The sequence below is a fragment of the Mesoplodon bidens genome, assembly GCF_964165515.1.
Source record: "Mesoplodon bidens genome assembly, chromosome: 2".
NCBI classification, from domain to species: domain Eukaryota; kingdom Metazoa; phylum Chordata; class Mammalia; order Artiodactyla; family Ziphiidae; genus Mesoplodon; species Mesoplodon bidens.
The window spans coordinates 36,151,783-36,177,970 of record NC_138177.1 but is presented as its reverse complement, the minus strand read 5'-3'; the positions used below and the strand labels follow the sequence as shown (position 1 = coordinate 36,177,970).

The following is a 26,188-nucleotide window of genomic DNA, read 5'->3' as shown; positions in this document are numbered from 1 at the left end:
GATTTTCAAAAATACAACAAAATCACAAAATTATCCATACTAACAAACATAGGGACAATAAATGATTGTTTTATCTGCCTACTAAATGTCTATGACTAAATGTCTAGGTTCACTAAGCAAAGAATAATACCACAATGCAAAACACCAAAGCAACTCCTACTTTTCAAATTCTTTCATTATTTTACTTAATCTTAATTATGTTCACTTAAAATTACCTGACTGGCCTAATTATTTAAATATCCACTGGTAAGCATGCAAAACACCAAACAGAATCATTTGGTAGGAAACAGGGAAAGAGCAGCTTTGATATTGACATTAATTCCTTTAGTATATAACAACTCAAGTGGGGTTTTCTGATGTATCCCTTCTGTCACCCACTCCAACCACAGTCCTGAATATAATTTACATGGGCCATATAAAATTAGCGCAGCTAAACTAGCTTAATCTGACATTACATTATACAAGACAACATCAGGAGCTGTGTGAACAGGGCACAAACCATTCAATACTAAGTTTCCAACCAAAACTGGCTCCCCAGTGAATCTCAGTGCTTCAGTAAGATCACCTAATGTTCTTTCAAAATTTAAAGCCAAGCAGTAAAATCAGAGACAACGTATCATCCGGCTTGCCCAGGAGTTTACAGCAACTAACCAGCGCTCAGATAAATTTTCTCTCTGTAAAATAACTTTGCTGCCACTTCGTTATAAAGAATAAAACTTTCTAATGATCTCTAATTCTTGGTTAACATACTATATTTTAAAGTACTTACTTAACAGTAAATGAAGGATGTTTTGTTTTATTGTAACACTCAATAACAAGTCCATAAATTACCGGATAAAAACGAGGAATTTCTTTCCTTTTACATTAGCTTACCCAGTTTAGTGGCGCCCTCTGGTGGGTACTCAGGAAACTGTCCCTCGGAAGGGACACTGACAGTTCTCCTCAGGCATCGCCCTTTGGTGGAATCTGTCTGCTGCTCCTGTCCTCCCTCCACAGGTATCTAGTAAACCAAAAAAGAGATGAAACTTAATAGTGCCATAACTACCTTCTGATTGAATAACGTTTTTAGTTGATGAAGTAGGAGTGTGTAATCATCAGAGCAAAACAGAAGAAATGTAGAAATAATGTATGCACAAAGGCTAAAGTTATTACCAACCCTTTTTCAGGAATCTTTTCTTTAAAAAGAAAACTGAAAGATCAGGAAAGGTGAGTATGCAAATTAACTTACATGAAGTATGTACAAATCACATCCAGTTGTGTACATGCTTAGGGAGCTCAGAAAACAAAACACCCACACAAATAAGATTCTTTTACATCAGAAACTGGTTCACAAGTCCCATTCCTGCCCAATCGTCAATAAGGTAAATGGAAATAAAAGTTGACCAGAAGGATTTCACTCCAAAATTCTCTTAAAGGAAGGTTTTGTTAGATAAAAGTAGTAAAATCAACCAAATGTTCTCCAAGTTTAAAAGTAAGCACTTAGAGATAGTTAATGAAATACTATACTACCTATACACGTTTTTAGAGTATAGATAGTAAATGATACACAAAATGGCATATTTTATTCCACAAATGAGATTAGTTTTTGAAATCCTAAAAAATACTTCTTCTGGCATAACTTTTTTTCTGTTTGTACATGTGGAATAAGGACTATGTATGGTACAAAAGATCTCTAATTCCGTTAACTATTTTACAATTTACACACTGGTTTATCACTGTAGAGTAATGGGATGGCTCTAAGTTGCTTTTTTTTTTTTCAATTTCGGTAATTCTAAAAGACCAAGTCATCTTACTTTGGGGGTAGAGGGCAAAGACTTTTCACAATGAGATTTTATTAGTAACCTCTATCAGAATTAAGAATAGTATTTGTAACATCTTAAATAGTTTGGCAAAATATGTCAGGAATTATGTTACCAAGGCAGTTGCCCGGGAATCATACCTCCCCTCCTCCCTCAAATGGAAACTAACTGCCCTTATCTGAGTTTCATGCTCAATTACAAAAGGAGGAAGCTGCAAACAGAAAAACAAGACCTGGTTAGAGCCAACTGGGCCCAAGATAGCAGAAAACCTGATCTCCAGTGCACCTTGAGCCTCTCTGTACGTTCACTGTAATACATTAGAATGTTGAATGACACAACTATGAGCACTATGACAACTGGAGTTGCCATGACAACTGGAAAAGTCCATACAAGGACTGAAAAGGGGTGTTCCCTCAGTTCTGGGTCCAAACCACAGCCTTGTTCTCAGATATCTTATGAATACTCCTTCTCTTTACTCAATTCTTTCCCTTTTACCTGGACCCTTCTATATATATGGTGTCTCAGCCCGAATCAGGTTGAGAAGTTGATTTGTGAACTAAATTCCCACACTCCTCCATTCTTTGGCCAGTTTCATTATTTGCTGTGTGAATCTGAGTGGAAAAAGAACCTCTCTGGCTGAGAGAGCCTAGGCTAGGGCCCTGGTGTGGGTCCAGGCAACCAATTCAGTAACAATTAATCATAGTCTCTAATTCTTATGGCTCCAATACAGGCATTTTAAACAAATTTCAATAATAATGACTAGCATTAAATTCTTACTATGTGCAAGGCTAAGGAATTTACATGTGTGACATTATGAGGAAGCCATTATTATTATCCCCTTTTCACAGATGAGGAATAATTTATCTCTCCAGATGATTACTATGGGCATATCAATTGATCCAGCAAAACTGGAATAGATACGGGCTTAAATGTACATGCTTTCTGCTTTGCCTCAGTAATCCAACTCCTAAGACTGGGGTCAAGAGAATGATACCAACAGAAGCTTTCTCTGTGCTACTGAGAATTTGAAGAGCAAAATTTTAATGTCTTCATAAGGACTGAAAATTCTCATACTTTTTCCTCATTTCCTCATGACCATAATAACTACGGTTACTGCTTGCACACTGAGAAACCAAATGGTGGAATTAAGAAAGGTAAAATTCTAAAAAAATAAGGGAATATCAAATAATAGCATCAGTAAAGCTAATAAGTCTTCTAAAAGTTCTCTGTAATATAAAACTTTAAGAACAGTAATCTAAGTCATCCACCCCTTTCAGGATGGAAATGATCTCTACTTAAATAATTAAAAGAGTAGCACCAAGAGGTTAAAATACCTCCCTCCTAGTAAGAAAGGTAAAAATGTATCCTCTACCTGCCTTAGGAAAGAATGGATGTAAATTTGGAAAAAAAAAAAAAAGTAGTCTGGATCTTTGAACAAACAGATGAACATAAATAAACATAACTATTTTTGTAATAGTTCCCCCAAAACTCCTATTACCTGAAATAATGAAGGCCTAAGCCATACAGAAAAGAGGAGCTATTTTTGACCTTTTAGGAGGGAATGACCTACAGTCTTATCTGTGGAAATTTATAAAGGCCATATCCAGGAGAAAGAAAGAAATGGTTTCTATTATCATTATACTTTGTCTCTATCATATCTAAGAAGAGAATAAATAAAATATATCAAACTTCTTATTTGGGCCTAAACTTCACTCACAATTATATTCTCAAAGTTTGAATGTAGACTCTTCGTTTCCCATTGTTGAAACTTAAAATATGATGAACGGTTTTATTCACAGTATCACTCTTAAAGTTGAGGGCATTTTATCTCTGACTCAGAATATAAGGGAAAATAGTATTTACTTTTATTCTAAACATGTGTTTCTTAAGAATCATTTGCTTTTACAACACCACTGACTGTTTCTTACATAAATAATTCTTTTAAAGATATTGACCTGCTTCTTAAAAGTTAATATAATATTTTAAGTATCTTCAAATGAACTAAGCTGGAGTTTACAAATCTTAGTATACAGCCAAAGAAAATCAGTTTTAGAAAAGACAATTTTAGAAAAATGATTCTGTCCATTCTGATTGTCCTAATTTAGTTTACTAGTTCACATTTACTTGTTTACACTGAATTAGTCTAAAAGTTGTATATCTTTCAGGTTCGGGAACGAGAGAAATTTTTCTTTTTCTTTTAAACCTTTTTGCCTTGTATGATACTTCTTCTGAGCCTTCTTTTTCTTCAGGGAGAATGGTGACCATCACTGTCTTTGGCTACCTATTGTCCAATGCCTGAAAATAGCTGCTATATATATATATATATTTTGAATTTTATTTTTTTATACAGCAGTTTCTTATTAGTTATCCATGTTATACACATTAGTGTATATATGTCAATCCCAATCTCCCAATTCATCCCACCACCACCAACCCCCTGCCACTTTCCCGCTTGGTGTCCATACGTTTGTTCTCTACATCTGTGTCTCTACTTCTGCCCTGCAAACTGGTTCATCCGTATGACTTTTCTAGCTTCCACATATATGCGTTAATATACAATATTTGTTTTTCTCTTTCTGACTTACTTCACTCTGTATAACAGTCTCTAGATCCATCCATGTCTCTACAAATGACCCAACATCGTTCCTTTTTATGGCTGAGTAATATTCCATTGTATATATGTACCACATCTTCTTTATCCATTCGTCTGTCGATGGGCATTTAGGTTGCTTCCATGACCTGGCTATTGTAAACAGTGCTGCAATGAACACTGGGGTGCATGTGTCTTTTTGAATTATGCTTTTCTCTGGATATATGTCCAGTAGTGGGATTGCTGGGTCATGTGCTAATACTATTTTTAGTTTTTTAAGGAACCTCCGTACTGTTCTCCATAGTAGCTGTATCAATTTACATTCCCACCAACAGTGCAAGAGGGTTCCCTTTTCCCCACAGCCTCTCCAGCATTTGCTGATTGTAGATTTTCTGATGATGCCCATTCTAACTGGTGTGAGGTGATACCTCATTGTGGTTTTGATTTGCATTCCTCTAATAATTAGTGATGTTGAGCAGCTTTTCATGTGCTTCTTGGCCATCTGTATGTCTTCTTTGGGGAAATGTCTATTTAGGTCTTCTGCCTATTTTTGGATTGGGTTTTTTTTTTTTTTAATATTGATCTGCATGAGCTGTTTATATATTTTGGAGATTCATCCTTTGTCCGTTGATTTGTTTGCAAATATTTTCTCCCATCCTGAGGGTTGTCTTTTCATCTTGTTTGTAGTTTCCTTTGCGTTGCAAAACCTTTTAAGTTTCATTAGGTCCCATTTGAGCTTTTTGTTATTTCCATTACTCTAGGAGGTGGATCAAAAAAGATCTTGCTGTGATTTATGTCAAAGAGTGTTCTTCCTATGTTTTCCTCTAAGAGTTTTATACTGTCCACTCTTACATTTAGGTCTCTAACCGATTCTGAGTTTATTTTTCTGTATGGTGTGACAGAGTGTTCTAATTTCATTCTTTTACATGTAGCTGTCCAGTTTTCCCAGCACCACTTACTGAAGAGGCTGTCTTTTCTCCATTGTATATCCTTGCCTCCTTTGTCATAGATTAGTTGACCATAGGTGCATGGGGTAATCTCTGGGCTTTCTATCCTGTTCCATTGATTTATATTTCTGTTGTTGTGCCAGTACCATATTGTCTTGATTACTGTAGCTTTGTAGTATAGTTTGAAGTCAGGGAGTCTGATTCCTCCAGCTCCGTTTTTTTCCCTCAAGACTGCTTTGGCTATTCAGGGTCTTCTGTGTCTCCATACAAATTTTAAGATTTTTTGTTCTAGTTCTGTAAAAAATGCCATTGGTAATTTGATTGCATTGAATCTGTAGATTGCTTTGGGTAGTATAGTCATTTTCACAATACTGATTCTTCCAATCCAAGAACATGGTGTATCTCTCCATCTGTTTGTAACATCTTTAATTTCTTTCATCAGTGTCTTATAGTTTTCTGCATACAGGTCTTTTGTCTCCCTAGATAGGTTTATTCCAGGGATTTTATTCTTTTTGTTGCAGTGGTAAACGGGAGTCTTTCCTTAATTTCTCTTTCAGATTTTTCATCATTAGTGTATAGGAATGCAAGAGATTTCTGTGCATTAATTTTGTATCCTGCAACTTTACCAAATTCATTGATTAGCTCTAGTAGTTTTCTGGTGGCATCTTTAGGATTCTCTATGTATAGTATCATGTCATCTGCAAACAGTGACAGTTTTACTTCTTCTTTTCCAATTTGTATTCCTATTATTTCTTTTTGTTCTCTGATTGCCATGCCTAGGACTTCCAAAACTATGTTGAATAACAGTGGCGAAAGTGGACATCCTTCTCTTGTTCCTGATCTTAGAGCAAATACTTTCAGTTTTTCATCATTGAGAATGATGTTTGCTGTGGGTTTGTTGTATATGGCTTCTGTTATGTTGAGGTAGGTTCCCTCTATGTCCACTTTCTGGAGAGTTTTTATCACAAATTGGTGTTGAATTCTGTCAAAAGCTTTTTCTGCATCTATTGAGATGATCAAGTGGTTTTTATTCTTCAATTTGTTAAAATGGTGTATCACATTGATTGATTTGCATATATTGAAGAATCCTTGCATTCCTGGGGTAAATCTCACTTGATCATGGTGTATGATCCTTTTAATGTGTTGTTGAATTCTGTTTCCTAGTATCTGTTGAGGATTTTTGCATCTATATTCATCAGTGATATTGGTCTATAATTCTCTTTCTCTGTAGTATCTTTGTCTAGTTTTGGTATTAGGGGGATGGTGGCCTCATCGAATGAGTTTGGGATTGTTCCTTCCTCTGCTTTGTTTTGGAAGAGTTTGGGAAGGATAGGTGTTAGCTCTTCTATAAAAGTTTGTTGGAGTTCACCTGTGAAGCCATCTGGTCCTGGGCTTTTGTTTGTTGGAAGATTTTTAATCACAGTTTCAGTTTCATTACTTGTGATTGGTCTGTTCATATTTTCTATTTCTTCCTGGCTCAGTCTTGGAAGGTTATACCTTTCTAAGAATTTGTCCATTTCTTCCAGGTTGTCCATTTTATTGCATAGAGTTGCTTGTAGTAGTCTCTTGGGATGCTGTGTATTTCTGCGGTGTCTGTTGCAACATCTCCTTTTCCATTTCTAATTTTATTGATTTGAGTCCTCTCCCTCTTTTTCATGATGAGACTGGCTGATGGTTTATCAATTTTGTTTATCTTCTCAAAGAACCAGCTTTTAGTTTTATTGATCTTTGCTATTGTTTTCTTTGTTTCTATTTCATTTATTTCTGCTCTGATCTTTATGATTTCTTTCCTTCTACTAACTTTGGGTTTTGTTTGTTCTTCTTTCTGTAGTTCCTTTAGGTGTAAGGTTACATTGTTTATTTGAGATTTTTCCTGTTTCTTAAGGTAGGCTTGTATTGCTATAAACTTCCCTCTTAGAACTGCTTTTGCTGCATCCCATAGGTTTTGGATCATGGTGTTTTCGTTATAATTTGTCTCTAGTTATTTTCTGATTTCCTCTTTTATGTCTTCAGTGATATCTTGGTTATTTAGTAACGTATTGTTTAGTGTCCATGTGTTTGTGCTTTTTTCCACTGTAATTGATTTCTAATCTCATAGTGTTGTGGTCAGAAAAGATGCTTTATATGATTTCAATTTTCTTAAATTTACTGAGGCTTGATTTGTGACCCAAGATGTGATCTATCCTGGAGAATGTTCCATGTGCACTTGAGAAGTGTAATCTGCTGTTTTTGTTTCCTTATTAATTTTCTGTTTGGATGATCTGTCCATTGGTGTAAGTGAGGTGTTAAAGTCCCCCACTATTATTGTGTTACTGTTGATTTCCTCTTTCATAGCTGTTTGCATTTGCCTTATGTATTGAGGTGCTCCTATGTTGGGTGCATATATATTTATAATTGTTATATCTTCTTCTTGGATTGATCCCTTGATCATTATGTAGTGTCCTTCCTTGTCTCTTGTAACATTCTTTATTTTAAAGTCTATTTTATCTGATATGAGTATTACTGCTCCAGCCTTCTTTTCATTTCCATTTGCATGGAATATCTTTTTCTAACCCCTCACTTTCAGTCTGTATGTGTCCCTAGGTCTGAAGTGGGTCTCTTGTAGACAGCATATATATGGGTCTTGTTTTTGTATCCATTCAGCGAGCCTGTGTCTTTTGGTTGGGGCATTTAATCCATTCACGTTTAAGGTAATTATAGATATGTATGTTCCTATTACCATTTTCTTAATTGTTTTGGGTCTGTTTTTGTAGGTCCTTTTCTTCTTTTGTGTTTCCCACTTAGAGAAGTTCCCTTAGCATTTATTGTAGAGCTGGTTTGGTGGTGCTGAATTCTCTTAGCTTTTGCTTGTCTGTAAAGCTTTTGATTTCTCCTTTGAATCTGAATGAGATCCTTGCAGGGTAGAGTAATCTTGGTTGCAGGTTCTTCCCTTTCATCACTTTAAATATATCATGCCACTCCCTTCTGGCTTGTAGATTTTCTGCTGAGAAATCAGCTGTTAACCTTATGGGAGTTCCCTTGTATGTTATTTGTCATTTTTCCCTTGTTGCTTTTAATAATTTTTCTTTATCTTTAATTTTTGTCAATTTGATTACTATGTGTCTTGGCGTGTTTCTCCTTTGGTTTATCCTGACTGGGACTCTCTGCGCTTCCTGGACTTGGGTGGCTATTTCCTTTCCCATGTTAGGGAAGTTTTTGCCTATAGTCTCTTCAAATATTTTCTCAGGTCCTTTCTCTCTCTCTTTTCCTTCTGGGACCCCTATAATGCGAATGTTGTTGCGTTTAATGTTGTCCCAGAGGTCTCTTAGGCTGTCATCATTTCCTTCCATTCTTTTTTCTTTATTCTGTTCCACGGCAGTGAATTCCACTATTCTGTCTTCTAGGTCACTTATCCGTTATTCTGCTGCCTCAGTTATTCTGCTATTGATTCCTTCTAGTGTATTTTTCATTTCAGTTATTGCATTGTTCATCTCTGTTTGTTTGTTCTTTCATTCTTCTGGGTGTTCGTTCTTTAATTCTTCTTGGTCTTTGTTAAACATTTCTTGCATCTTCTCGATCTTTGCCTCCATTCTTTTTCCAAGGTCCTGGATCATCTTCACTATCATTATTCTGAATTCTTTTTCTGGAAAGTTGCCTATCTCCACCTCATTTAGTTGTTTTTCTGGGGTTTTATCTTGTTCCTTCATCTGGTATATAGCCCTCTGTCTCTTCATCTTGCCTATCTCTCTGTGAATGTGGTTTTTGTTCCACAGGCTGCAGGATTGTAGTTCTTCTTGCTTCTGCTGTCTGCCCTCTGGTGGATTAGGCTATATAAGAGGTTTGTGCAAGTTTTATGATGGGAGAGAGTGGTGATGGGCAGAGCTCAGTAAAACTTTAATCTGCTTGTCTGCTGATGGGTGGGGCTGGGTTCCCTCCTTGTTGGTTGTTTGGCCTGAGGCGACCCAACACTGGAGCCTACCTGGCTTTTTGGTGGGGCTAATGGCGTACTCTGGGAGGGCTCACACCAAGGAGTACTTCCCAGAACTGCTGCCAGTTTCCTTGTCCTCATGGTGAGACACAGCCACCCTCGCCTCTGCAGGAGACCCTCCACCACTAGCAGGTAGGTCTTGTTCAGTCTCCTGTGGGGTCACTGCTCCTTCCCCTGCGTCTTGATGCGCATACTACTTTGTGTGTGCCCTCCAAGAGTGGAGTCTCTGTTTCTCCCAGTCCTGTCGAAGTCCTGCAGTCAAATCCCACTAGCCTTCAAAGTCTGATTCTCTAGGAATTCCTCCTCCCGTTGCCGGACCCCCAGGTTGGAAGCCTGACGTGGGGCTCAGAACCTTCACTCCAGTGGGGGGACTTCTGTGGTACAAGTGTTCTCCAGTTTGTGAGTCACCCATCCAGCAGTTATGGGATTTGATTTTATTGTGATTGCACCCCTGCTACCATCTCACTGTGGCTTCTCCTTTGTCTTTGGATGTGGGGTATCTTTTTTAGTGAGTTCCAGTGTCTTCCTGTCGATGATTGTTCAGCAGTTAAGTTGTGATTCCGGTGCTCTTGCCAGAGGGAGTGAGTGCGTGTCCTTCTACTCCACCATCTTGAACCAATCTCTGGCTGGTATATATATTTTTTTGGTCCAGTCTTATTTTGTTTGCAATGGGAGGGCTAGTCTTGTACCAGTTACTCCATCACAGCTGGTGTCAAAAGCCTCTTATTCTCTCTTATCCAAACTACTAATACAGTCTCTTCATTGGTGATATTCTGCCCCTTAAATCTATCCTTTACATAGTTACCAGAATATTTCTAAAATGCAATTATAATCATTTAAGGTACACCTCCGTGAGATTCCTCCAATAACAGACCTTTCTCTCGCACTATACTTATACATGGAATCATAATTAATCATAATTATTCATTTGTGCAACTAATTCCACATAAGTTAACAGCTTAACTTACCAGTCATTCTGAGACTTAAAGGCCTTCAGTTGCTCTCCTTTGCAGTGTTTTTCAAAGAAGTGATGGTATGTTTGTGTGTGCATGTGACAAGGGACATATCCCTCTGCTTCAACCAGAGCATAATTCAGAGTTTATCTGTTGTACAGGGCTTCTACATAAGCTTTTCTACAAAAGGCATTGTTCTGCTAAAAGAGTGTTTTGAAACTAATGTCTTACAGAGCAAGTGCAATTTCCCTGATATAGTATACCAGGTTTTCCACAATCTGGCCACTGTATAAGTAACCAGCTTTAGATTTTACATAGTAGGAACACCAAATTGCTTGCATTTCCCTAAAATATTCCTTATGTTGTAGTTCAGTGCCTTTGCTTAGTTTGTTCTCTCAGCCTGAAATATTTTCCCTCACTTTCTTTTCTATTCTATACCTGCAAGGTAAACTCCTAACCATCCTATGGCTTAGGACAGGCATTGCTTCTTCCAGGAACCTTCCTTTCTATCATTTCCCTAAGGGAGGTTAAGGTACACTCCCTGAGGTTCCTCCAATAACAGATCTTTCTCTGGCAGTATACTTATACATGGAATCATAATTATTCATTTGTGCAACTAATTCCACATAAGTTAACAGCTTAACTTACCAGTCAATCTCCAAACCTTAAAATAGCTCCAACTCACAAATGAATAAATGAATATTTGATGGGTAGAGATGGGGGCCACTTTAGGCAAAGGAAATAACATAACATCAGCCAAGAAGTTGGTACGCATACTCTTTTTTTACTGTATTTGGAACCAGGAGTAGGCCAATTTAGCTAGAGCCTCTTAAGGAGGAGAAGTGGGAGAACACCAAAATATATTATAACTGCATGGGAAGGCTTTAATATCAGGCCATGAATAATTCAGGAAGCACTGGGAAACAATTCAAGTTTTTAGATCAGAGGAACAGTAGTCTTGTAATTGGTCTGTCTCCTTCCTACCTTTCCCTCTTCCAATATATCTTACAGATTAATATTCATAACACATAACTTTGATCCCCTTTCTTTCTTAAGCTTCCTTTGGTAATTGCCCATTGTCAATAGCATCTTAATGACAGAGACTACAGTGCTTTAGAATAAATGGATTTCTTTCTTTTATTCTATCCAGTTCACTTGTGCTATTTATTAAATGCCATTTTAAAATCATTTTTCCTGTTCCCACAACTAAATTTGGTACTGGGGAGAGGGGAAAGAATTGTGTCTTATTCTTTGTAACTCCTAACAGTGAATTCACGTACAGGGGCACATTATGGATCTGCTGAATAACTTGAAAGCAGTTCTGAATGAAATATGCCATGGGTAGTTAACCCCAGGATAAATAACACTTGATTTTAGCTGTTTGCACAAAGCCTAACTGCTATTTTCATCAATATATCTGAGTGTAAATACTGTTTTCCAAAATCATGAAAAATATTTTAAAATATTTTGAAATTGCATTATTACTACCTTGCTGCCTTTACACTAGCATCAAGCTTTTAAAATTCCAAATACAGAAAGTAGAGTCTGACTGAAGAAAAAAGGAGCCACATTTACCATTTTAATGCCTTGTTATTACCAAAAGAAAGGAACTCACAAATTCAGCTTTCTTTTGTATTTTTATACTGGCTGCACCCTGGAGAGTTCATGATTATCTTCTCTACCATTTCCCTCAACTCCTTAATCTCTAGTTTACTTGGCCTTATCTCTTGCAAGCAAAATGGAATTCAAATGGCCTCCTACGTCCTCTTTGAACGGGTTGGTGCCAAGCCAGCTGGGGCCTATCCTGGCATCCGGACAGGGAAGTAAATTCATAACACATAAGCAATGTCTATTTGGCACAATTTGCATGAAGCAATTTACTGAATCAGTGAATCATTTCTCAAGGTGATACTCCTGGCACCTCTTTCAGCATTCTGCCCAGATCTACTCTTCTGTTACATTCCCATTTTGGTAACTAATATACTTAACACTCTTCCCATGTACATTGCCCAAGCAAACTTTTTCCCATTTCTGACAGGAAACATGCAGAGTTAAGAGAAACCATTAAAAGATCCCACACAGTGAATACATGAGTGATACTAGACTAATATAATCCTCCCACATTCCAACAGTGCCTGGCTAAGGATTCAGTTTAAACCCTTACAGAACCCTCTTAATTGATCTTATTAATACAGCAATAAACACCCCTGTGATTAGCTGATTAAGGTTTAAGACAGCTTTTTAAGATAATTTTAGCAGGAAGTTCCTTAAACTCCTTGTTTCAAGGAATTCTACACTGTTCAACGCAAAACTCCAAAGATAAGAGTTATATTCTTCAAGATAGTGTGGGTGGAAGGTAAAAAGAGTGACAGCATATTCTGGTCCTTCCACACACACACAAAAAAGTATTTCTAAACTTCTCCTATCATGAAATTAACAGAATATTAAATAAAATTCAAGTAGCAGGTATAACAATGCCTTAACATTTTCTTATCCTAGAGATTTAATCCAGTTTCTCCAACTTATAGTGGTAGAACCTACCTGTCTCAGGGCATTAAACGCTGCGTAAACTTGTCATCCCTTACCTGGTCTATTGCAATAACATAACTCATCTGTTTCCTTCTGATCCCTTTCACTCAATTTTCCACGTGATCAACAGAGTTACTTTTCTAAGAAGCAAATGTGATGATGTCATTGCCCTGTTACATACCTTTCCATGGTTCAAATAATTTCTAGAATAAAGTCCAAATTCCTTAGCATGGCCTTCAAGGCACTTTATTATTCAGCTCTTGCCAGCTATCATTTTTCCTCTTGCAAATTATATTCCAAGAATTCTGAACATTTTGCAGTTTGCCAAAGAGATATAAGATGTTCCTTGACTTTGTATCTTTATATATACATGGAATATCCTTCCCTTCTTTTCCTCCAGGTGAGCTTCTATTTGTCCCTAAAGACATGGCTCAATCACAAATTTATCTGTAGATACTTTTTTGGCATTCTCTACTTTAAACAATAACCCACCCCAGGCAATATCTTAGTTAATCTTTCCCTTGTGGTAATGTAATAATCTTTTTTTAAAAATTGTATTGAGGTGAAATTCATGTAACATAAAATTAACCACTGTGAAGTGAATAATTCAGTGACATTTAGTACATTCATGATGTTGTGCAACCACCACCTCTGTATCTAGTTCCAAACAGTTTAACTTTTAATTTACCTCAATGTGTTCCCAACAAACTGCATCTCTGCAACCACAATACTTTACACATAACAGAAGCTCAATAAATAAAGATGGAATTTCATATTCAACAACGGAAAAGCATCTTATGGATTATTTTTCCCCTCTTTTATTATCCAGTCTTAGAAAAAATATGTAATTACACCTCTTGTTGTGGGAAGACTTATCACATAAAAAAGAAAAGATAGAAGGTTCGTCTCCTCTCAAACTTAAATTTAAAAAATGGATATTCAGGAATCAAAGTTTACAATTTGGCTTTTTCAAAATTTATTCAACAAATATTTGTTAGAATTTACTTATGTGTCAGGAACTGTTCTAAGCACTGAGGGATATAGCACTGAAAAAAACAGACAATATCCCTGCCCTAAAAGCTTATATAAGAGAAAAGAGACAATAAACATAATAAATAAATTATATAGCATTTTAGAAGGTGGTAAATGCTATAGGGGAAAAAAAAATACAGCCAGGTAATTAGATCGGAAGTTCTGAATGGAGATACAGAGAGGGGTTGCAATTTTGAATAAGTTGTCAGAGTAGGGCTTATTGAGCAGGTGATATGCAACCAAAGAGTTGAAGGAGGTGAGAAAGTGAGTCATGCAAATATCTGAGGGAAAAGCCAAGGCTAAGGTCTTGAGGCAGGAACATGCCTGATGTGCTTAAAACAGTGATGAAGCCATATCCAAGTAGAGGTGTATAATGGACAGATGGATATATGAGTCTAGAGAATAGAGATTGTGTAGGCTTGAGATAAAAAATTAAGGTCATCAGCTTTAGAGAGTATTTGAAGTCATAAGATTGGATAAGATTCCTAAAGAAGTGAGGTCCACGGACTGAACTCTGTAGCACTCCCCTGTTGAGATTTGGAGAGTAGAAGAGAAATCTGCAAAGATGACTCAGAAGAAACTACCAGAAAGACAGGAAGAAAACTAAGACAGCACAGTGTCATGGAAGCCAAGTGAAGAAAGTGGTTCTAGGAGAAGGAGTGAGTGATCAACTGCATTAAATGCCACTAACAGATTAAGTAAGACAAGAAGTGAGAACTGACCACTGAATTTAGCAATGTGGAGGTCACCAGTGCGTGAGCTTAACAAGAGCAATTTTCACAAGGTGGTATAGGTCAGAGTATGAATGAAGTAGGTTTAAGAGAGAATGAGAGGAGAAGAATTAGAGACAGTGAGTTTAGAAGTCTCCAGAATTTTTGCTGGTAAGGGAAGCAAAGAAAGGGGTGGTAACTAGCAGTAAAAGTGAGATTAAGGCAGGCTCATTTTTTCTTTTAAGATGGGAGAAATAATAGCATGCTGATGGGAACGATCTAGCAGAGAGCAGAGAGTTGAAGATGTAAAAGAGGTAAGGGAGAACTGCTATTGATACATCCTTGAATAGGCAAGAATGGGCACAAGGGGAGGGGCTGACAGTTGGATTGTAGGCAATCCAACCACAGTGAAAAGAGGGAAATCAGAGTAAAAGGAAATAGTTGTTGGTGGATGGGTAGACATGGTAAAAGAGTTCTCTTTTGACTGGCTGAATTTTCTCAGTGAAATAAGCAGCAAAGTAATCAGCTATAAGTGAGGGTAATAGACAAGGAATTATAATAGAAGAGGAAGCATGAAAAAAATCATCTTAGAAATCATCCTGGATTGTGCTACTCCAAGTGTGGTGCAAGGTCCTGTGCTGTTCTGCAAACTGTTAATGGTCCACAATAAACAAGTTAGCAACACAGAAATTGAGAATTGTGCCTGGTGTGATCAGTGGATTCATCTCATTGTACAGCACACTCTCTATGAACATGTACAATTTTTGTAATTCTATTCCTTCTTTCCCTATGTTATGATTATTATTGAACTGTAATTTCATTTTTGTTCAATCTAATAAAAAATTTGGACTTAGACTTTTGTCTTTTTAAAACTTGATTTTTCTTCACAATTCACATTATTGTATTTTATTGTTCATGATGAGGTAGGGAAAAACTTGGTCCTTTACCACGCATGAACTGAGAAGTACTAGTCCAGTAGAGTTGGAAAGTAATTGGACTAGGAAATGTTTTGTGATTGCCAAGCAGCATTAGAGGCTCACATGAGATTTGCAGCCATTAGTTTAAAGACTGTCAGCAGGGTGGAATGATTTTCTCCAGACACATTATGCTGCATGGAAGCAGGGCAGGATAGATGAGGAGCAGGATTTAAATGACCTATCACATTGCCAAGTGAGTATGATGATGCAAAAAAAGGGCAAGGAAATAGTATGCAAATATGAAAATGACTGACCATGGAATTCAAGCTGGGAGAAGAGGGAAGAGAGGATATCAGAGGTGTATGAGGGGCAGAAAAGGTGACAGGATCAATGGCCCATAGGTCCCAAAGGATTGAAAAATTGTTGGAAAAAGGGATGAGCTAGAAAGATAGGAGGTCAGACAGTAAGATGCACACAATTGAGAATATTGAGAAGTTGTAGCAATGAGGCAGGGTAGAGGAAAAGATTCTTGGAGGAGAGGAGTTCAAGGAACTTACAGCCAGTGTGTTGAAAGAATCATCTCTGCAGATATGGGAATCCTCACAAGTTAAGGCTGGAGTAGTGCTGGAAATAATGATAATGAACCAGAAGCTAAAATCAACAAGAAATGACGGGGGCCAGGGGTGGGGCTGGAAGATGACTACAACATGGGACTCAAGAGTCTGGGCTTTATAGGGAAAATGAGGGAGAATAGACAGGAAGCAGCCATGAAAGGAGAAGGATGCCTACTACAGGCAGCATGGTATGAAGGCTGTGGGAAAAAAACAGCCATCACTTGACAGGACTTCACAGATGACAGTGTCCTCAGGAAAGCTACAGGTTCTCATGAGACCAAGAAGTTAAGGAACTGCTTCAGAAAAGGGGTGAAAGAAACAGCTGATTTGGTTGATGATGGACTGTGAGTTGCAGAGGGCATAGACAAAGGGTTTCAAGAGGTGGGAAAGGATGAGTGGAAGGCAGGGACAGAAAAGAGGATTTACAGAGCAATATGTAGATGAGAAAATGAGGGGTTACCCAGATGTCTAGGGCTACTCTTGATGGCTGGCATAAAAAGCGATAAAGTACATAAGAAATTGTTTTAGAAATCATTCATCATGGACAGTTATTTTATGGGACTAAAGGGAGCCTAAGCCTGGATTACTCAATTGATCAGTAATATTTAATCCGTGTATTATATCTTGGTTCTAGATAAGGAATGCTCTTGACCTTATGCTATCTATCTTTAGGCTATTTAATTTCTTACATTACTAATTGAATAAAATGTAGGTAAGGGCAAAAAGATGGCAGATGATATGTTCATATCACTCCTTATTAACAGCTCTGATAAAAGACTGCTGACAGAGTCAACTGGTTTAAATGTGCATGTTAAATTATCTGTCTATTCAAATTGGATAATTAGAAATATTCTACACTAATATTCACTCTACCAATTTGTATTATGTATCTACTTAATAGAAACAAAGCAACATGTACTATACTGTTCCAGAAAGGGCTCACCTTTATTGAATTATTTTAATAAAATTAAGTTTAATTATATTACAATACTGGAAAAGGGTCATGGGTAGGGAGATGGTAATAAAAGTAAGGGACATTTTTCAATGGTTGGAGAAAAAGAATAATGAAGTTCATAGAGGGCACATTAGCCAGGCCCTTGCAAGTAAGAATTGCCTATGAAAATAAAAGAAGAAACTGAAATTGCTTTATTGCTATGAACTTGCCTTTACGATGTTAAAGAATGCTGAGTAAGAGAAGAGATGCAAAAGAAAAGGGACAGAGGGGGAGGAGAGAGAAAAGAGAAAAGGGAGGTAGAGATCCACAGACTAGAATTAAGAAATGTGTTTTTTGCGCACTGCTTCCTCTGAACTAACTTTTCCAGAGGGATGGCTTATGAAATTGATATTCTACCTACTGCTTTCTAGTTATTTATATATATTTTTGGCAATTAATCCTTCTCCTTCATTGAATGAGATCTCTGCTTCTCCTTCCCTCCCATTATCCCTCTTCTTGTCAAGATCATACTAATTTTTTTATGTTGTGGAGCTCGGGAGTAGGATGGTTTTTTGGCCTTACCAAGTCAACTATCCAATACATCACCAATAAGCAAATGAATTATTTGGATGTGGAAGGATTTGTACACTATAATAGTTTGAGGAGTAAAGTAGTAATAGTATATGATAAGTTCAAGGGTTTTTTCACTTAGAGGGACAGAAAGTTTACCTAGAACTAGATGTCTGTACTAATTACATTCTGTCTGCCTCTCCAGATCTACTCTCTGACCTTCTCTCCCTTGCTGTGCTTCAGGAAACAAATCTCTACAGAACACATCAAAAGCAATCTTTTCCTTTGGCTTCAAGTTAGGTTTGGCCAGTAGGTAACACTGGCAAGAAATCAGAAAGCAGGAAAGAGACCTGGTGTGTCGGTTGTCCCTTGCTTCCTCCCTGCTGGCCATTTTTGTTTTGGTAGAGGCTGTGTTCTTTCGTGTATAGCCATAGCAACTGTTATGCAGCCTTTTCATGCAACTACAGTTCTCTGGGTTCCAGAAACATTGCTCCCTTCCCTTGCCCTGAAGGTCTAGGGTGACAACTGCTTTCTGCTGTTGCCAGTTCATGGGTACTTTACCCCCTCTGATGAGTCCCCTATGCTGCCCATGCCTCTGTATAGTCCCTTCGTTAAACCTCTTTCAATTTATCTGCTGACTGTGCTATTTGTTACTTGCAAAGAGCTAGACTGATATAATTTCCCATAGCCTCTCCGGACCACTTGCAGGGCCAGGTCTACACAATCCAACCCATTCTCATTCCAAATTACTCAACTCAATATCTCTTTTACTATTCCTTAATGAAAATCCAGCCCTGTCTTGTTGACGTCACACCTTTGCGGCAGTCACATATCATCATGATGACATCAGCAGCCCGAGACCCACTTAGAGTGTATCCCTCATAAAGTCTCCATTTTCATAAATGCAACTCATCAAGATGCAAATAAAAACTAGATTATTTCAGGAATTTGGTCAGAAAAGGGAAGTAGCTTTTCTCATAATATCCACCTCACCTCCTTTTCCTTGTTGAGCAACACCAGCTGGCTGTCTGTGAGGATGCAGTACTTCCGCTCCCATGTTGTTGTGTCAGTGTAGGGTGACTGGCCACAAGACAGACGATGGGTAGGTGGCCCTTTCACATCTGTGTGACAAACACAAAAAACAAAAGTGACAAATCATTGTCGTGTTTGGTAAACTCGTAGTTCAAATGTAAGATTCTTCAAAATCAAAGTAAGGAGGTCTAAACATAAATCTAAATGGTAAACTGAAAACTTAAATTCCTCTGAAGAAAATAAAAAGTTATATACAGAGGGAAAATTTTGCCCCATAGTCTGTAGAAAAGAGGGCTGAGACACTAGGAAGAATTGTTAGTACAAACTTGACACAGTAATCACCACTGTGCATGCACTAAAATAATGGGAGGTCACTTCAGAGCAAAACTAGTATCATTCAAAAGAAAGAGGTGGGCGTGACTCAGAGACAAGAACAAAAGATAGACAGTCTTTAGGAAGAAGATGATATTGCATGTACACTCAAGAGTGCTGTTGATCCAGTACTGAAGGAGTGAGTTATTGGCAGCCTATGTCTTCAAAATAACTTTATTTCTAGTCAGTTGTAAGACTTAGAAATGGTTAAACTACAGCATCATATTACCACTAGAGGCCAGTAAGATCTTAAAAACATAGAAGGCAATTTCCTCGAGGAAAGATCTAAACATATTACCATTATCTCTTAAAGGTGGAGGCACACAATATCATAGTTAAATGTTTCAACTCTTCTAAACATCTCATTTCCTGTTACTTTAGTTTTTTTTCTTTTATTAAGGTATAATTGATGTGTAACATTATACTAGTTTCAAGTGTACAACTTAATGATTTAGTATTTGTATACACTGCAAAATAATGACCCCAATAAGTCTAATTACCATCTGTCACCATAAAAAGTTACAAAAAAATTTTTTTTTCTTCTGATGAGAACTTTCTAAGATTTATTCTCTTGGTAACTTTCAAATATGCACTACAATATTATAATCACCATGCTACAGTTGACATCCCCATGACTTATAAGTGGAAATTTGTACCTCTTGAAACCTTTCACCCCCTCACCCACCCACCCCTTTCCTCTTGGAAATCACCATTCTGTTCTCTGAATCTCTGAGTTTTGTTTTGTTTGTTTGTTTTGGTTTTTAGATTCCACATATAAGTGAGGTCATACAGTATTAGTTTTCCCCTGTCTGATTTATTTCATTTAGCATAATACCCTCAAGGTCCATCCATGTTGTCGTAAATGACAAGATTTCATCTCTTTCAACGGCTGAGTAGTATTCTATTTATCCACCAATGGACACTTAGGTTGTTTCCATATCTTGGCTACTGTATGTATCTTTTCCAATTAGTGTTTTCATGTTCTTTGGATAAACACCCAGAAATGAAATTGTTGGATTGAATGGTAGTTCCATTTTAATTTTTTGAGGAACCTCTATATTGTTTTCCATAGTGGTTGCACCAATTTACATTCCCACCAACAGTGCACGAGGCTTCCGTTTTCTCTACATCCTTGCCAACACTTGTTATTTCTTGTCTTTTTGATAATAGCCATTCTAACAGGTGTGAGTGATATCTCATTGTGGTTTTGATTTGCATTTCCCTGATGATTAGGGAAGTTCAACACCTTATTATATACTTGTTGTCCATCTATATGTTTTCTTTGGAAAAATGTCTATTCAGATCCTCTGCCCATTTTTTAGTCAGACTGTTTTGGGTGTTTGTTTGTTTTGCTGAGTTGTATGAGTTCTTCATATATTTTGGATATTAACTCCTTATCAGATATATGATTTGCAAATATTTTCTCCAGTTCAGAAGGCTGCCATTTCATCTTGTTGATGGTTTCCTTTGCTGTACAGAAGTTTTTAGTTTGATATAGTCTTACTTGTTTATTTTTGCTTTTTTTACCTTTGCTTTAGGGGTCAGATCCAAAAAAATCACTTAAAAACTCTTTAATATGAACTGTTTGTTCATTTGGGCTGTTGAAAAACTTGGAACATATTTTAATCATAAGTACACATTAGATCCATTGAGTAAGGCTTTTATGACAGTTCAGTATATACTAAAAGTTCTTTAGCCATGAAGGACTAATTCCTCTCAGGATATACTGCAGGAAACAGTAAAATACATTACTTATTATTATTTAATTATTACACTAGAGGAGCACCTCAAACTGAAGAAATTAGAAAACAAACACCCATGAGTGCAGGAGAGTTGTAAATAATTAATAAGCACATTTTACCTATTAGGTGAGACTCTTCATTACTATTACTTTCTAAGGACTTTTAGTCTTTTTATCACAGGATGATAGGTATTCCTGGTATTGACTGACTTCAAGGAAATTCAAATGATTTCCTAGATTTTTTATGCTATAATTATTCAAATATGCATACCTATAGCTGGAGATCTGTAGAAAGTAAAGAAGTTAGTACTTAGGGCATTAGGTATATGTCTCTCTTCTTGCATCCCCTTATGTGCCCAATATTCTCTTCAGTACTGCTTCTGGCTTAACTTCTTTGCTCTCTAAAAGTCTATCTAAACTTGTTGCTCTGCTCGCTTGGGGAACTTATCAACTACCCTCCAAAATAACTCAAAATTCAAGAACTAATAACATTACCAGGGCTTGGCTTGACATGTTACTAATTCTTAGAAGTTCACTGTTTTTCCTTTTTCCCCTTGTTTTTCCGCTTCCATCTCCTCTGAACCTCGAACAACCAGTACATGCTGCGTCAATAGCTTCTCCATTCTACGCCAACTCTCTCTTCCCTACCCTTAACTCTTTTTTTTTTTTTTTTTTTTTTTTTTTGCGGTACACGGGCCTCTCATTGTTGTGGCCTCTCCCATTGTGGACACAGGCTCCAGACGTGCAGGCTCAGCGGCCATGGCTCACGGGCCCAGCCACTCCGCGGCACGTGGGATCTTCCCGGACCGGGGCACGAACCTGTGTCCCCTGCATCGTCAGGCAGACTCCCAACCACTGCGCCACCAGGGAATCCCCCTTAACTCTTTTATTTCAAGCATTTAAATTAATTTAAAGTTGTCTTTATATTTCAAATTTTCCTAAAATTATCACAAAAAGCTTTAAAAGAACTGACTCAATCATTTTTGACACAGATAAAAGATTCTTGCCTGAACTTAAAAGCCATGTCAAAGCTGATTTTCTTCACATGATTTGGATAAACAAATGGGTTAGATTTTTACCACAATGTAGGCCTATTTTTAGAGTAAAATACGAAGACCACTTCAACAGAGAGGGATGCACCTACTTTATGTAGAAATGTGGTGGTTTTGTGGCCTAGACAAGTTTTCATTCAAATGACTAACCTTCTTATGTAAGTTGGCCATGGGTGACCTAAACTGCCCCCTGCAATTTAATCTGAATAGTAATCTTATGATCCACACTGAGCAAGAAGACATTGACAGATTCTGTCCATAAAATTATAATATAGGAAACTGTATTACAGCAGGAAGCCCAGTTTTCCTGACAAAATATAAATCTGCATCAGCACTGAATTTAAGAAAACCTAAATTATCTTCCCTGTGTCATCCTGAGTTAATTCTCTTACAGTCTCCCTTAATGCTCTCCCCTTCTCCAACTGGAGCTTTGTTCCTAGTTTCTTCATGGTATTGTGAAACAAGACAATGTCTCATAAAGCATATTGGGGACCCCAAATTACTCCTCTCCAGGGCTAAAGGTAGAATGAAATAGGGAGCAATACTTCTATATTTTACATTTTTCTGTCAGTCTAAATTATGAGGTTGATTAGCCACATTATAAATTTTATAGTTTCACATTTTTTTCTACTCTCTATTATCCACATTTTGATCATTTTATAAGAATGCATAAAAGGAAGAAAACAAGAAAGAAGTCAGAATAAGTAGGATTTTTTTTGGTTCTTTTTAGCATTTCTGGATTAAGGTTTGAAGGGCACTTTAAGTAACAATTTAAATAAATTTTTTAAACCTATAAATTTAATTTATTCATTCTATCTTCTCCTCATTTCCATGGCTAAATGAAGGTTTAATAGTACACTTGTAAAGCCTGTTTACTGAGACTATATTAACAGGACAAACTCAGATTATTGCCTTATTTCACTTTACCAATTCTACCAGTCCTCCCCTCCCTCCCTCCTTTCCTCCCTCCCACCCTCTTTCTCTCCTGCTCTGGTGACACACTTCTAATTTCTGACTTCCAATTACATTTAGTATCTAAAATTCACTACAGAATACGATAACTACCTTAGAATTAAAAATAAGAATCTTGGGCTTCCCTGGTGGCCCAGTGGTTGAGAGTCCGCCTGCCGATGCAGGGGACACGGGTTCGTGCCCCGGTCCGGGAAGATCCCACATGCCGTGGAGCGGCTGGGCCCGTGAGCCATGGCTGCTGAGCCTGCGCGTCTGGAGCCTGGGCTCCACAACGAGAGAAGCCACAGCAGTGAGAGGCCCGCGTAAAGCAAAAATAAATAAATAAATAAATAAATAAAATAAAATAAAAATAAGAATCTTAATAGCAAAACTGGAAAAAAAAATTTATATTTGCGCTGTCCCATTCCTATAAGGATACTAAGGATATTGGATGCTGACCTTATTACAAAAATTGAATAATTTTAGAAACATTAAAAAGAATCAGCAGTTACTCAATGAATCCCATTGGAGAGTGCTTCTTTGAGACTGGATATTACCAGTAGACTAGTAATTATCAAAATTTTTTGATCTCATGATCCCTTTAGACGTTTAAAATTGAGATTTTGTTTTCAAAGAGATTTTGTTTATGTGGGTTATATCTATCAATATTTACCATATTAGAAATTAAAACTGAGAAATTTAAAAAATATTTACTCATTTAACAACAATAACAAACCTACTGCATGTTAACATAAATAACACATTTTTGATGAAATGCAACTATTTTCCAAACAAAACAAAATAATTAGTGAGAGGAGTGACACTGAAGTTTTGCAAATCTCTTTAAAATCTGGCTGAATAGAAGACAGCTGGGTTCTTGTAACTGTTTCAACTTTTAATCTCTTGCTTTATGTTGTTTTGGTTGAAGTATCAGTAGAAAATCTAGACTCACACAGATATATAGTTGGAAAAGGGAAGAGTATTTTTTTTTAATTTATTTATTTTTGGCCGTGTTGGGTCTTCGTTTCTGTGCGTGGGCTTTCTCTAGTTGCGGCGAGTGGGGGCCACTCTTCATCGCGGTGCGCAGGTCTCTCACTGTCGTGGCCTCTCTTGTTACAGAGCACAAGCTCCAGACGCGCAGGCTCAGTAGTTGAGGCTCACGGGCCTAGTTGCTCTGCAGCATGTGGGATCTCCCCAGACCAGAGCTTGAACCCGTGTCCCCTGCATTTGCAGGCAGATTCTCAACCACTGTACCACCAGGGAAGCCCAGGGAAGCCCAGGGAAGCCCAGGGAAGAGTATTTTAATAGCATTTTCAGGTAACTGTGGCTTACATTTTCTAATACTATACCAAAAACTGGCAAGCAGTTGCTCCTTAAAAGTAAGTAAATTGTGGAATTTGACACCACTTCAATAAACTTTTCATACTCTGTTAAGTTAAAAATCATTGGTCTACCTTGCCCTTTGAGTGGATCTTTTTACCCAAATGCATGACTTTGGGGCATTCTGCATTGATCATTTAGGAAAAAATGGTTCACTTAGTTTTGCAGATCTTCCAAACATTGACACTTTTCATTACATAATATCAAAAAATCACATTCATTAATCTTCAGAAAGTCTTGATCATCAGAAAAGTCTTTAAGTACTGGGAAGCTGTCAAGCTCCATGTGGCAGATTCAAGTTTTCCAAAATACTGATCTTTGTTTTTTATCTTAAATTTTATCATCGTCAATAAATACTGTTGTTTTTTTCCCCTTAAGAGACAGGTTTGTGTCTTTTTTCTCCAGAAAATGGATCACTTGTGGCTAGTCAGGAAATCCCCTATGCTCACCATCACCCTTTTTAAGAGAAGACAAGCAGGAGATAATGTATGACTCTTCTTTCTGGTGAATTATTTCCTTTAGCCTAAGGTTTGCAAACAGCCCTTCTGCTGCCTCACTCTCAGTTTCAGCAGCACCAGGGGCAAAGCACAGGGGTTATTCTAACGCTGCTCCATCACACTTAACTGATAACAACGTAATAAGTTCCTTAAAGGCATGACTGACTTAACATTCTTTATCAACTATTCCTTGATAAAGGTAACACTTTTCTTTGCAGAAGAACTCATTTTAGTTTGGGAAGCAATTCCTATCATGGTTCCACCTTGCTTCTCCCTTCCACATCACTAGTACACAGTTTGCACTGCACCTGATCACTTGTGCCATGCAACAGCAGGCAGAGCAGATCATTTCATTTTCCTTCACTTTTTAGATATGCATTAGAAGAAATAAGTCCCATAATTGTCACATTGGGCCAAGCACAGCTAAAGCAACTATATGGCTTGGGTAACTGAATAGAATGTTATTAATGATGCCATTTTAAGATGACAAATGGCAGTCAATCACAGCTTGCTCTTCAATCCTAATAGACCACTCACATCTACAGTTCATACTCTTACCTAAACAGAAAAACAGAAAATACTCAAAATAAAATAATCCATTTATATACTCATCCTTAGAAGGAAAAAAAAGGGGGTCTATATGCAAGTTTTCTTAAACAGTCAAGCACTGTGCAAATTTAAGAAAAGTGTAAGAAAATATAAGTCTGGCACTTAAAACATAACCATGGTGTTGTATAAATGATCAAAACTCAAGATCCTTTTTGTATTTCATGTTCCTGTTACTGATAGAAAAACAAACTATACTAAGAATTAATCTCAAACACTATGTAATACTCAATCTTCTTGTTATATTTAGTACCTCTTCCTATATTAATATACCCCCCATGCCTGCCTCTTTTTGAATTGAATCTCATCGCTTTCCTTTAGGGGCAGCTGCTGTGGGGAAAGAAGTAGAGCTTTTAAAAGAATGTGATTCTTAGAGGAGAAAGGAAAAAGAAAAGTAAATAGCTTACCACTATTGAGAGATCAGTTTCTGGGGTTTTCACAATTGGCTATACTGCCAATACTGTGTCATTAGCTCACTATAGGGGAGTAGAAGAAGGCAGACTGCATTAAAAAATAAAACTTATCAAGAGTTTGGCAGCATTAAAAAATTTTCTAATAGCTCTACCTCTCTCCACAGTATCAAATGGAATAGAACACAGACCTAAATTTGCATCTTTTCTGAATTGTGACCTGTTTGAACCACAAATCACTGAGCTTACAGTGAAAACTATCAAGGAGATAATATGTGCAGGCTTCTTTAAAGAATCCTATCAGTCACTCACTGCTAAGTCACCAAGCCAATTCAGTCAGCTAGGTCCTGACACAACTCAGCTGACTTACATGAGAGGTGAAAAACCTTTCTTGTTATCAAAAAACCAATGACCTCAAATGAGTAAGGGGAAACAAACAACTAAAATATGAGACTATAAAGCAGTAAAAGGAAGCATTTCGCATTTTCTCTTCAATACAATCAACACAAATAGAACGCACATCCCTCTTATCTAAATCTAGTCCATTTCTGAAAATGCGTTGGATGGCAAATTTTCACATAACGG

At 37.2% G+C, this 26,188-nt stretch overlaps 1 protein-coding gene across 9 annotated transcripts in view; it reads right to left on the bottom strand.

The window, feature by feature from the left end:
• Nucleotides 1–26,188, bottom strand: part of RASAL2 (RAS protein activator like 2) — a gene marked incomplete at its 5' end in the record, with an annotated part of 380,591 nt that overhangs the window by 170,610 nt on the left and 183,793 nt on the right. For all 9 annotated transcript variants that reach the window (XM_081221809.1, XM_081221811.1, XM_081221810.1 and 6 more), the window contains 2 exons: nt 874–1,000; nt 18,556–18,683. In XM_081221809.1, the coding sequence (XP_081077935.1) occupies nt 874–1,000; nt 18,556–18,683 (255 nt within the window). The remainder of the gene's footprint in view (nt 1–873; nt 1,001–18,555; nt 18,684–26,188) is intronic.